At 44.4% G+C, this 13450-nt stretch overlaps 1 protein-coding gene across 1 annotated transcript in view; it reads right to left on the bottom strand.

The window, feature by feature from the left end:
• The window catches only part of Dbx (homeobox protein Dbx), a 38136-nt gene extending 26336 nt beyond the window's left edge, over window positions 1–11800 (bottom strand). Inside the window, exons 1-3 of the mRNA XM_071697927.1 lie at window positions 10096–11800; window positions 3432–3641; window positions 1048–1328 (exon numbers count right to left, since the gene is read on the bottom strand). Of these exons, the coding sequence (XP_071554028.1) occupies window positions 1048–1328; window positions 3432–3641; window positions 10096–10990 (1386 nt within the window). The 5' untranslated portion in view covers window positions 10991–11800. The remainder of the gene's footprint in view (window positions 1–1047; window positions 1329–3431; window positions 3642–10095) is intronic.
• Between the last annotated feature and the right edge of the window lie 1650 nt (window positions 11801–13450).

Below are 13450 nucleotides of genomic sequence, written 5' to 3'. Positions count from 1 at the left end.
CGGGAACCCGGTGTGATTATCTCTCGCGCCGGGAGTCATCCCGAGAATCACTATATTCCTTTCAAGAGACTCGACCTCGTCGACCTAATTACCCGGAAGTCGCGCGAAATCTGTATAATCGCCAATCGGATTTGAAACTCGACTCACGAAAGACGTGAAGGGCTCGTGAAAATTACAATGACGCAAGCGAGCAAATTAGAATAAATGCGATTGCGTCTATCGATTCTATCGAGAAATGAACAATCGCTGTTCCTACATCAAAATAATTCTTCGAAGGTCACTAAAAATGATATAATTAAATTTAGAACTGATCGCAAGAGGGAAAGCTAATAATAAACGGAGTTGCGCGGCAGTCCATCGACTATTAATGATAAAATCTTTTCTTTTGTTCGTTAGATCTGCGTTAGCGAATTTCCTGGTTTAATTACGGTTTGGATTAGCACGTTTGCGCGGATTAGCTTGAACTACTATTGCGCCGAGGAGATCATTAAGCACGGGATTAAACACCGTGTGCCGTCTCTAATGCTCACGGCGCAGCCTCTCGATTGTAATACAACGCGAGCACATCCGCCTATCATCGCGTATGCAAATCTGCCTGCATATGACATGCCTGATGCGATTATCGAGAGCGAGGATTCTGGATCACAAGGAATCGAATTATGCGCTTCGATGCGCGCTATAATTGATATGCCATTGATTTGCGCGCGCACGGAAAACCGCGTCGGCGCGAGAAGAAGGTAAATAATTGCGTCTCGCTGCAATTGTAAATCGCGTCGAAATTGCGAGTGTAAAAATGTTGCGAATTAAATCTACGTGATTAAATCGGTTTTGCGATTAAATTGCCGGTACTGGAATACTGCAAATATATAATACGGGATAACGGTGCAAGTCGGACAATGGTGTAACAATACATTTCAATTATTATTCTCGAGTACTCGAACGTCCGAATTATACTCGACGAATATTGAAAATGTTCCGCCTCTCGAGTATTCCAACCAAAAAAAAAAAAAAATAAAGAGAATTTCCTTGGATCACGATTATGCATACCTGCGAATCCTTGAGACCCAGTTTCTCAGCGAGCTTCTTGCGATCCGGCTTGCTGATGTACTTTTGTATCTGGAACCTCTTCTCGAGTCCGCGTCGCTGGAGATCCGAGAAAACGGCTCTCCTCATCATCCCCCGGCGTGGCTTTCCGCGCGCGTTCGTCGCCCATGGAAAGACCAGACCAGTCCCGGAAAAATCGCCGATGCTGCCCTGAATGGTCCCCGGAAACACGGCGCCTCCACCGGGCGTACCGGGATGATGGCTTCCGGTCCCGGAACCAGCGACTGTTAACAAGAAGAACATAACGCGTTGATGTACACATTTTGCTAAATTTATTATAGCATTTATTATAGCACTCCGATGTTACTTGTACTTTATGATCAGTTCGCTCGAGAAAGAAAAAGTGGCGTCAACATCGATAAAGAAAATTTAGAGGTACATAACGAAAAACACATGTACAATATAGTATATACTATATGGTTCAATAAAGAAAAGTTCAAAGAGAAAATAATCATTCGTTGTAGCACTTTTATGCTTTATAGGATCTCGTATAATCTTCAGAAATGTTCCATTACATTACAACTTCGAAAAATTTGAATTAAAAGTTGCAAACAAAAACTATTTTAACGTACTGTGATAGAAACATGAATATACTAGATAGATTTTATTTCGTTCATGCATATATCATTAATTCACTTTCAATTCTTCAAAAAACTTCTTAAAGATTAAAGTTGTGGCAACATTTTTATAATCAAATATTGAATCTATTATACCACAGGAAGATTTTAAATTAAACAATTAAAGATCATAGAACTATCGAATATCATTGTATGTATGTCATATCATATTCGACAATTTTAACATCGGAATTGTACTCAGCGTCCTGAGAGATCACTGTTGTACCATAAACTTTGGTAAAAATTCGTATTTTTCTTTCCGACATCTTGACTTTATCATTTTGAATTTTCATTGAGATTTGATTTGTATTTTAGTGATTGAAAGACTCCTAATAAGTTTAAATAAGAATTTCAGAAATGTTTAATAGATTGTTCGCGTGGTTCTCAGCGACTAATTTTGTCAACTTTTTGACTCAATAATTTAATTTTAATCTGCAATGTAGTATATCCAATATCCTCTTAACCACACAAATCTCATTAACTTGAATTTTCATAACAAATTCCTTTTGAAGATATGATTAAAAGTTTTAATCATATGCTTCATTTTAAGTGGAATAAAACTTTTCCAACACATCATATGCTGTAGCTGTAGCATGGCAAAATACATTAAAATAGCCGTGTCTTGCAATTTTAATCTAAAATTTTTTAAAATTTTGAAGTAATAGAACATCCTGAAGATCGATGATTTGTATTCAGCATAGAAAATTACGGATTATCGTAACGCTTGGATTAAAAAAATTGCTTTTATTAAATCATATAATCGAAAGAAAATCAAAGAAAAATACACAATGTTATCATGTAAACGGAGAAACCTATCCGACATTTACAAATTTTAGAGAAGACACTTAAATATTTTTCAAAACAAAGATCAAGTTTCTCTTTTCTATATACCTTGCTGCTTCTAACAATAAGAGTTTTTAGCTTATCGGGAAGTTTGGAAATCCGTTTCACGACAAGACGTAAAGAATATCGAGTAAGAAAATGTGCGAGGAGTGCGTGAAACGTTACGCGAAAAGAAAAAAAAAATCGTTCAAACATCGCATTACTTGCGCGCGGAGGAGCGGGCGCGCTTGATTCGCTCGATAGCGATTGTATCAAAGTCATCTAATAACAGATCGGGCAATTGAATCTCCAGATCGTGTCTGCGCGATATTGCCAAGCTGAGCATGATGGTATTATCTGCACCGATGATATTTGCACGCACTTGTTGCATGCGTGCATTTTGCCTTGTGGCGGAGCATGTACATAATATGGTAGTGCTTTCACTGCACTTCATATGCACTCCATGTCCCATACGAGCCTACCTATAACAAGATATTCGATAAACCCCGGCGTGTGTGCGCGGCCCCGCGCACGTGGCCGCGCGCGCGCTCGCAGCCTGGCGCCATATGCGGAAGTTTCGGTTTTAAACGTTTCGTCGGGCCCGTGTTTCCGCGTCTCTCGTCCGTCCGCGCGCGCTTGTTTATTAACTGCACGTGGAGTATCGCGGCTACAAAATAATGAATATACGCGAAACTTGTGAATATCAATATACAATATACATGATATTTATCTATGATATTTATCATACATATATATCGAGCTGTGTGGGGGTATCGATTAAAAAATATCTTAGTCGTTCCAAAACGCGAAAGGGGTAAGCTGAACTTGTGCCACTTCATACTGTCCCCGTCACGGTGTGTTGTTCGCGTAATTATGCAAGTTTCTTACCTGTCAAATATGGACCCCTGTAGAACAGTTGTTGCAGCGTGTGATGAGCGTTCGGTGGTAAGTGTCGTTGTGGTGGTTGATGACTCGGCCTGTGATAAGGGTGATAAGCCGCCGGCCTCGCGATCGGCTTGGCGATATTGTAGCCCGCCGAATTTTGCAGATTTTGCAGGAAGGCGGGTATCGCTTCCGGCGGAAGCCCTTGAAAATTATCTGCACAGACAGAATGTTCCATGCTTCAATATTAGATCAAACTCGAAAAGTTACTATTATCTCCCTTCGGCTTCATTCATTTTTCCGTATGGTATCGTCACAAGTTCGGCAATATTCTAATTTGTTTCTTACTGTAGCCAAAAGATGTGCGCAATTAGCGTTGGTGCATGTTATCGATTAGCGAAATAATTCAATAAATTATGTACGGCGTGACTTCATCGATGATACTCCGTAAAAATATTCATATTGACGCTAGGCTCGGTTTTCTGCGAAAGTTTCGATGCTTCCAGATACGGAGACGTAAATTAACCGCCGAGCGATTAAATATGGAACGCGCCCCGGCTGTATTTCACGGTGAAATGTGCCCGGGGGTGGCGGATTTACGTGCGAGCGAATACCTAAGTCGCCGTATTCCTTCGTGTTGCATAATTCGGGCCGACACCCCCGAGACTAAAACCCTCCTTAACTGCTCCAGGCTTAGCCCGATCTCTTGTCGGCGCACGCTTCAACACCTCCGGCCGGGGTAAATAGCCAGACATTCGTGCGACCGACTGCCTCGGATATCTCTCTTATACGTCGTAAAACGCAATGCAACCGTGTGGACGTTATCATTTGCTTATGTGCGTTACGTTTCTTTACACGAAATTTTGCTGACAATTCATATTTTTATAACAAAAATAATGGAATCAAGAGGGAAATTCTGCTATACATTGTTAGTATATGATTATAAGATTCCTATTAATATTTATATATCTGCTTTTAGAAATATACATGTATGCATCTATAGTATTATATGGAATCGTTACTACTGAAATTGTTTTTTAAAATAACTTTTATTTAATTAACGTAACCGCTATAGATGTTATATAACTTATTTCGTTTACATTATTACTAAATGCTAAAATTAAAAAGAATTTTGTTTGCTATCAAAGAAATGAACATTTTTATTTAAAAATAAAAATTTGAATTAATCCTCAGTCACTGAATAGCAAAATTTATTTTTTATTTAGTTTCAAGCAAACATTATTTCGGAAAAAACGTTAATTTCGTTAATTAACGTTAAAAAATTTTATTATTTTCGCCAAAAAATTGAATGATATTGTTTGACACAGAAAAAATATAGAAAGAAAACTTAAAAATTAAAAATAAAATAATAAAACTTTATATCATAATTATTAATATGTTAACATTAATTTAATAATTTTATAAATTTCCTCTCTTTTTCTTCTTCTCTCCATTTATGTACATGTACGCGTAATTTAATAAAATCTCTCCGGTTAAATTATAACAATTCCTCACTGTCGCACAACGATACCTTCGCGCATCCCCCGGCAAAAAATTCACTGATAACACAAAAGTTAACTATGTTCCCTGACGCGTACCATCTCGAGGACACAAAGTGCAAACATGAAAGAAAATTTGGTCGACTCTCCAGCCTTGCCCCCGATGAGATTTCACCCTCCACTAGGGCGAATTCTACCCACATTAATAATGCGCCTAAGAGGGCCAGTCTCGACTGTGCGATTTTGAACATGTTTTTTTGCAACATCGCCTCGCCACGCCCAGAAAGGGGGAGAGAGAGAGAGAGAGAGAGAGAGAGGGAGAGCAGTCGGGAGAAAAAGAGAGAAAGAGAGAGAGAGAACGATCTCGCTAAAAAAGTGACGTGTTTGAAAATAATGAAATAATGGAGGCTCTAGGCCGAAGTGGAAAGAAAGAGAAAGAGCGAGAAAAAGAGGGAGGAAAAGAGAGAAAAAGAAGAAAGAAAGAGAGAAAGAGAGAGCTCGCCTTGCGTTCGCAACCAGACAATGCCCTGACAATGGCCCATACACGGCGTCCCATTGTGCCATCGCGCTGTACCCCATAAAATACTCATCGCCTTTTATCGTTGTTTTCGTAGCCGGCCAATGAGAGAAGCGCGCTGCTTAGCCGCGACGGTCTAATAACCGGGCTTAGCCGCCAACGGAAACACTGAATGGGAATAGTTTTTTAAGCCGCCCCACCTACCCGACACGACAGTCAGTCCCTTCGGTCCCCCCCTTTCCCACCCCGCCGGCTCTTACCACTACCGTGCCCTTTCTCTCTCTCTCTCGCGTCACGTGAGATTAAACCTCCTGTCTGCGGTCTCGAGAAACTCCGGACGGCCCTCGCGTGTTGTTACAGTTGTGATGGGGCCCCCTCTCGCCCTGGTCCTTTTTTTGTGCGCTGGGCTTAAGCAGCCCCCTCACGGGCCTTAGGTTACGAGGTTACAACATATATTCGCTGGTTATTCTTTCGGATTACGGTCAGAGATGCATTATTAACTAGATATACCGCGCTGCAGGTCTCCGCCTCGTAAATAGGGGGGAGAAGACTGCTCGTTTACGGAGCGGCACACACGACGATGCACCGTTTCTTCCGCGGAGTAAGCGTGTTTGTCTTAGGATATGCTTGGCGAACCGATTTTTCACGAGGATCCGAAACATTTTTTTGGGATCCTGAGCGGTTGATCGACCGTGAAGGGAATAACGCAGAATTTGACGTGACGTGATTTGATAATAGAGAAACGTTTACTCTCTCCCAGTCTAATTTTCATGAGTCTTACGTATAATGTGAAACATTCATCCCGATTGATTTCCACGTTTACAACGACGTTTATGACATTGACGTACATCTGAAAATTGCTGCATCTCTACATTAAACAGCTACCTCATATTCATAATTACACGTCACTTCTCAATCTCCGCAGTCTCAATTCTCGATGACGCAACGCGATGACGCAAATAATGAATTCCGAATCTTTTTCTCCTCCCGTTACAAATGGTACAAGTGTTATTTAATCAGGATATATTTAGTAAAAATTGACAATGCCGACGTCGATGATTTTACCCCAACACTTCGTCGACTTTCGCTAAATATAACTCGATACAGGTAAACATTCACCACATCTGACTTTTAGTATTCTGAATCAGAATCATCCACGGTTGATTTTTCCTCCTTCGAACTTTCTGTCGCTCCTTTTTTAACTCCCTTATTTAACCGACGAATAAAATGTGACGTTTTTTCCACGGGAGATATGCGTATTAAAACCAAGTCCGTCGTGCTCGACACACAGTCGATATCGAAAAATATCAATAATCGTTGCGATACGCAACAAAAAACATGGGCCGCGAGTGGCGGCTCGCGTGGGAACGGGGGAGGCGGCGGGGGCGGGAGGGGGTGAACGCGAGAGAGGAGGAGGGGTAGGGAAGGGAGGGCGGTAAATCGCGGGACGATTGGTGAAAATGCTATTCAAAATTCAACGTCGCTCGCCCGTCAGACACCGTTCCCCCGCGCGCTGGATCATCCGTCGCAGTTTCAACCCGCCCTACTCCCTCGCTGCCCCCTCACCCAAATTCCCGTCCCGCCGCGAGCGGCCCTCGCGTCTCTCGTCGATGAATTTCGAGTTTGTTGCCAATCACTTTTTCGCGCAATTATTTCACAACATTTCGACATGACGTACAAGCCTGCGGGGGGGGGGGGGGGGGGGGGGTTACCACCGGGGTACGGTGGGGAGCAGGAGCAGAGGCGAGGATGTATACGCGAGGAGAAGGAGGAGGAGGAGGAGACGGGAGAGAGGGGAAGGACAGTGGGAGGACGGCGGTACCGCGTTCCCGGTGGATGCTGGAGGGTCTATTCGCGGTGAGAGGTCGGCAGGGGGGCGGGAGGGAGGGAGGGAGAAAGAGGGGTGCGGTCTCGGTCGGTACGCGCGGGGAACGAAGGGGGATGTAACACATGCACGTGGCACGGTCAATGCATCCGCTATCCGACAAACGCACGAAACTCCCTCTCCCTCCCTCCCTCCCTCCCTCCCTGCCGCGGCGTATCTCGAACGCACCGAATTTCCCCATTGCCACCCCTGCTCGGGCCCTCTCTCTCTCTCCCTTCTCCCGTCCGCGCGATGTCCCCTTTACCACCCCCGCGTATCCTTCTGCCGGCAGATGCGTGCAATTCGCCCGATGTTAAATGCAACATTCGACTCTCTCCACTTTCGTGGAGCCCCACACGCGATCTCTTCTCTCCTCTTCCGCCTGGCCCCTCGCTTTCCTCGCGCGAGGGCTCTCTCTCTCTCTCTCTCTCTCTCTCTCTTTTCTCTCTTGCGCACAGTTTATGCATCTAATACGTCTACGCGCGTTTATCGCGCGCGCACACGGTCTTTATCGACTCGTGTCAATCATGAACGTGGGAGAGACGGGGGTGAGTGGGGTGTTCGGAGGAAAGAGTGACAATGAGGACACGCCGGTCTTCGGCCGGCGTGTATGCGTATATGCGATGCGAGGGTCCGCCGGACCCTCGCGAAATGTTCGGGGATGCCCTGCGAATGACGGGACGGCATTGTAACCTTCGCGCGGAACGACCTGTAATCTGTAACAGTTTTTCTCGTAATCGAGGTGGCGGAGGAAAATCGACTCTTTCGGCTGAAAGAATCGGGAACTGTGAACTTTGGGATTGAGAAATAATGCGATAAACATGAATTTGCAGAGATAAAATTAACCGGAAAAGCATCACAGCTATATAGTGATAACGAGAATAACTTTCGTGGCATTATATTACTGTCACAATTATCCCGATTAATTCTAATTATCTACAGTAATATTTTAATAAGATGTTTTTAAATAAGTTACAAATCGAAATATAGAGAACAGTATTATTTCATTATGTTACTGTCAATACTTTTTGTTCTTGTTGTAAATTCTAAATTTTTGCATTATTACTGCTAAATATACAACATAATTGTACCATTAGGCATCTTGTTTTTTTCGTAACCTCTCGCATTAATTTGCAGCGACAAATATTCGGCGACGAATCACGGAAGGTCAGAACGGAGGAAAGGCGCGACAAGCGACGCGGCAATACATCATTGAATCCTGCCGCTTGTCTAATATTATAGGCACCAATCGTAAGGGCTTAATATTGGGGTGAAGGTAAGTGGCGGGCCAGCTGACGCCCTGTGCGCTCCAACCCCGCACGCACGCTGCGCGACTCGTCTTGAGGGTGTGCGGATGAGATTTAGGGACCGGCGACAGAAGTCTGCTCGCGACACTGATTTGTGGTGAGCTTTGTTTCAACACTCTCCGATCACCGCGTGAAACTCTTCCCGACAATGTCTTTCCGGCGATAAGAGCGAATCTGCGATTACAATCGCCGATTGTTGACCTTAAGACGTACATATACGTACATACTACTTGACATACTAACACATTCCATGTAATCTCTACTGTATTTCTTGCACGAAAAATAATATTTAAAAAATAAATACATTTATGTAGTCTCTTTTGGAACTATATTTCCTCGTACATTTAATATATTTATCCTTCGTTATTTGTAACAGCAGTAGCACGCGATCTAAAAATCATGTTCGAGTTAATGTATTGAAAGTCATAAAATGTCGGACAAAAAATTCGACTAGTTCGTCGGACAATATCGAAACAGTTGTCAGTATTTATTAATGAATTGCCGCGGAATCTTTTGTCTCGTAACCAATTTTTCCTTATTTCTTTTTAAAATACCTGCTATCGTGGCTTTTCATTTTTTTTCCTTCTCTTTCATAAAAGATAATGATTTTATGATGATTCCGAATATTGTGTTTATAGTGCTTAATGAACACATCAATTAATGCCATAGTTATTATACTCTGTCAAGATAAATAAATTCTGCATTTCTCACTGTATTTTAAAATTATTTATTTTTTAAATATATTTTTCCTCCTATTTTCTAAAGTATGTTTTATCATTTCTGTTTAATTTTTCTTTTCTTTCATAGATCATAAAAATTTGGTGGCTTCTGAGTTTATAATGCTTAATCAATTAACTAATACTATATTTTCCATTATTATCAATAAATTATCCCAATGCATCTCACAACACTTATTTGTATTTTTTAAAATATTTTTTAAATCCTATTGTTTACTTTTCTTTTCTACATTGCAAGAATCTCGCTAACCTCGAGGCTGTTTTGAAAACCTAAATCCGCCCCGATCAATCTCTCAGCAAACAGGATAACCATCAACTCGATTATGTCAGACAAATGTTTATCAATGAATCACCGTGAAATCTCTTTTGCCTCGTAATTAATTTTCCTCTCTTTTCCAAAGTTTCTTCTATTGTTTCTTTCTTTTATAGACCATAAAAATTCTTGTTTCTAATCTCCGAGCTTAAAATCGTTAATCGACGCATCGACTAATAACTAATATCAATCATTTATCGTCATTTATTTGTAAATCAATTATCCTAACATTTGTCGATACTTGACAATATTTTTCCCTTGTTCTTCAAAATCCTTTTCTTTCTCATCTTTTCCTTCTTTTTTAAAATACAAGAATCTCGCTAACTTGGAGAACGCCGCTTCAAAATAATTAAACCCTTCATCATCAGTTTCTCAGGAACTAATGCCAGGACAGCTATCGAATATGCCAGGTAAATGTTTATTAATGAATTACCGGGATGCGGCCTCCTGTCATGATTACCGCCGAGGATGGCGTTAACGCTGAACTTGAGCTGCGGCTTCTCCTTCTCCTGGATGGTCCTGCACGCCGGTCCGGAGCACTGCTCGTCGCCACAGGAACAGGCGGTGGTCCTCTCGCCTATTCTGTCGACGGCACGCTCGACCGCCGTCGCCGCCGCCGTCACCGCCGCCTCCCTCTCCCCCGATACGATCGTCATCTCATCGGACGTGTGCATGACGTTTCTGCATCCAAGGTCGTACCGTCTGTCTATCTCGATCGCGGAGACCCGCTCCCCCAGCACCATCTCGTCCCTGTCGGCCGGCTGAAGACCACCGTCCATCTCCGCGCTCGGGATCGGGTCCTCGTCCACGTTCGAGTTGCAGGACTCGACGCCGGAATTGGATCGATTGTCGATCCTCTCGTTGCAGAGCCTCTCCATCGCGCACAGCCGGTCCACCATCACCGGCCCGTCCATCCTCTCGTTCTCCATGTCGTACACGCCCTGGCTCCGGTCCAGGACCTCCTTCTCGCGCTGAAGGAACTGCATCCGGTCGTGCGGCCGCTCGCCGGACCTACCGCCGCCGCTGGATCTCTGCTGATCCCGGCAATCGATCATTATGCGATCGCGTCCGCCGATCGGGCCGGATCGTTGCTCCAGATGATCCTGGACGATGTCGTTAGGGGAGGATCGGTCCCGAACGAGCCGGAGATTCGCCTCGCATTCTCTCTCGCGCTGTCGCGCCACCAGACTCGCCGCCCAGTTCAAGGTCAAGCTAGTGAGGTCCGTCCCCGGCGATGCCTTGCTCTGGAGCAAGTTCTCCATCAGGAAGGGCGAGGTCATGGCACTCTGCTGCAGATTCTTCAGCATCGCCGCTGACGAGGGGAACATATCACGGCTGCTTGGCTCGCTGACTGTTACAATTGTCGCCTCGGGACGATTCTTTAGTCGATGAAAGGATTGAACGACCTTCGAGCTCGATACCGATCAGCGAAATTAGCAACTATTTTATTTCTTACGTTGCGGCTAAACGATTTTCCCTTCATGAGTCTCGGGCGATATTGAATCTACCACTGTTTTGGGTACTTACTGATTGACAAGTGATTGCCACGTTCATCTCGTTCAAGATTCACGCGTAGAACTCGACTGGAGATCACATCACATATCTGCGAGTGAATCGAGATCGTCGAAGATCGTCATACAGCTTCCAATTGAATTATCGATCTTCACTATTTCAAATCACTAATCACACTTTAGTGTATCTTCCTCGATTTTTTCGGACTCAACGCTCGGGAGATTGGCAGCAGTTTTCACACGTTGAATAATCGCGATAATTGTTTTAATGTCACCGTCGAACGCCCGCGCTGACATCGCATGATGCACGTTGACATTGCAACTCGAGTATGCACACAGTTAGAGTAATATTCGAAAATATTAAATTCCCGTCGTGTGTTTTTTTCAACAACGCGTACTCGACTCGGAGGGAAAAGAGCAGGACCCCCTTTTCCCGCGAGATCCTCGTCGCGGAAGATCCCACCGTGCGGGATCGCGCGTGTCACATGATCGCGCACGCAGCCTCACTTCACGTCCGACGACAAAGACGTGCGATTTCGGCAGCGGGATGTCAACTGGCGTGCCTGCGTGCGTGCCTTCCGAACGCACGGAAAGGGGGGTTAGTGGTGGCGGCGGCAACGTGAGAGCATGCAACCCTCGAATGAAGGCCCACAAAGGCATATAGGTGGCTCACTCGTTTCTCCCCCCCCCCCCAATTCCCCTCTCCTCGACCGCCCGGCGTCGCCGGCGTTCTCGAAACGCCACCCCGTACGTACGTGCAGGCAGTGGCCTTACCCCGAAGAAGGGTACGCGCGCCGAGGGGTGGGTGCTCCGTGTCCCTTCCCTCTCCCTCCTCCTCCGACCACGCCGTTGCCCGTTCCACCCTCCGTTTCTCCGTCACCCCTTCTTTCCCTCTTAGGTGAGATAATACGGACTATAAGCCGAGCAATTCGGGGTTTGGCTCGCTCGGTAATGCCGTAATAAAATCATACTCCCATCAAACGGCGCTGCGCGCACCCCCTTGAGGAGCAAAGGAAAAGAGAAAAGCGGGAGGGGACGGGAGGGGGAGCGGACGGAAGGCGCGCTACCTGGGCGAGGAAGGCAGGAGGGAGGGAGGGAAGCGATAGAAAGAGGAGGGTAAGCGGCTCGCCGCCTCGTAGTACCAAGGGTAGGAAAAAAGCTTGGAGATTCGCATTCCTTTGGTCTCAACGATTGGATTTTATTTGACGAAGCCGCCCCGCGGACCGTCCAATCGTCTGCCTCGCCGGCAAATGCCGGCCACGCCCATCTACCCCGCAGCACTCCCGACGGCACCGCTAGCCGCTCTCTCGCTCGCACCCCGTTTCTCGCGTACCGCCGCGCTCGCCTTTACTATACCACCCCTTCCTCCGGCGCTACCCCGTTTGCTCTCTTTCGGCGGGTAGGGATTGCGGAGCGACCCTCTACGCTCTTATCAACTTTATTATCTCGCACTACCACCGGCAAGCGCGCGCTCGCGTACATCGGCGTTCGTGTGCTGCATAGACTTTGCGGGGCAGCGCGAGAGGGTACGATGTAATTTTCTTGTCGGTGTAGGTAATTATATTATCGCCGACGAGAGAGAGCCTTCGCAGCTCCCCTCCAAACCCACAGGTATAGTAATAATGATAACAATAATGATGATAATAATAATAACCGGCGTCGCGGGAACGGGGGAGGCTTGGCGATCGTCCACGACTTCTCTGGATCGCGTAATAATCACGCGATAATGACGATATCGATATTATGAAGCCGCGGGCTTATTATACCTATCAGCATACAGCGGAAATGGGAATGATAATCGTAGTTTCTACGATGGCGATAAAGATTTCTTTCTCAAATGTTCGGCTTACTGAGATCATAAAACTTTCTTTTCTAGTATTGTACAGTAAATAATATAATATGTGACATATGACAATCTCTGGATAAAAGATGCACGAGAAAGCCCCAAAATTATCTTCTCTTATATTTTTGTAGATTCTTTAATTTTTTTCTGATATAACAAGATAATACTTTTAAGTTAAAGATTTTTTAATTTGTATTAATGTACACATACATATATTACATATTTTTTATTCTGTGTATATAAACATATAATAAAATATATATAATTTTATTTTTATTATACACAAATGTTTTTTTTTTCTAAAAAATATTGAGATTAGATAATCTACAGTCACGAGATAATGACTTATGTTTGTTTCAATTTATTGGTGGGGCAAGCATGCAAAGCCTCCCCCACATTTCCAAAAATAATGTAACACGCGTCAGAAATACGCC

This window comes from Temnothorax nylanderi, unplaced genomic scaffold, assembly GCF_030848795.1.
Source record: "Temnothorax nylanderi isolate EJ_2023f unplaced genomic scaffold, tnyl_v1.0 TNYL_tig0014_pilon, whole genome shotgun sequence".
Lineage (NCBI taxonomy): Eukaryota > Metazoa > Arthropoda > Insecta > Hymenoptera > Formicidae > Temnothorax > Temnothorax nylanderi.
This window is presented reverse-complemented; position numbering and strand designations above follow the sequence as displayed.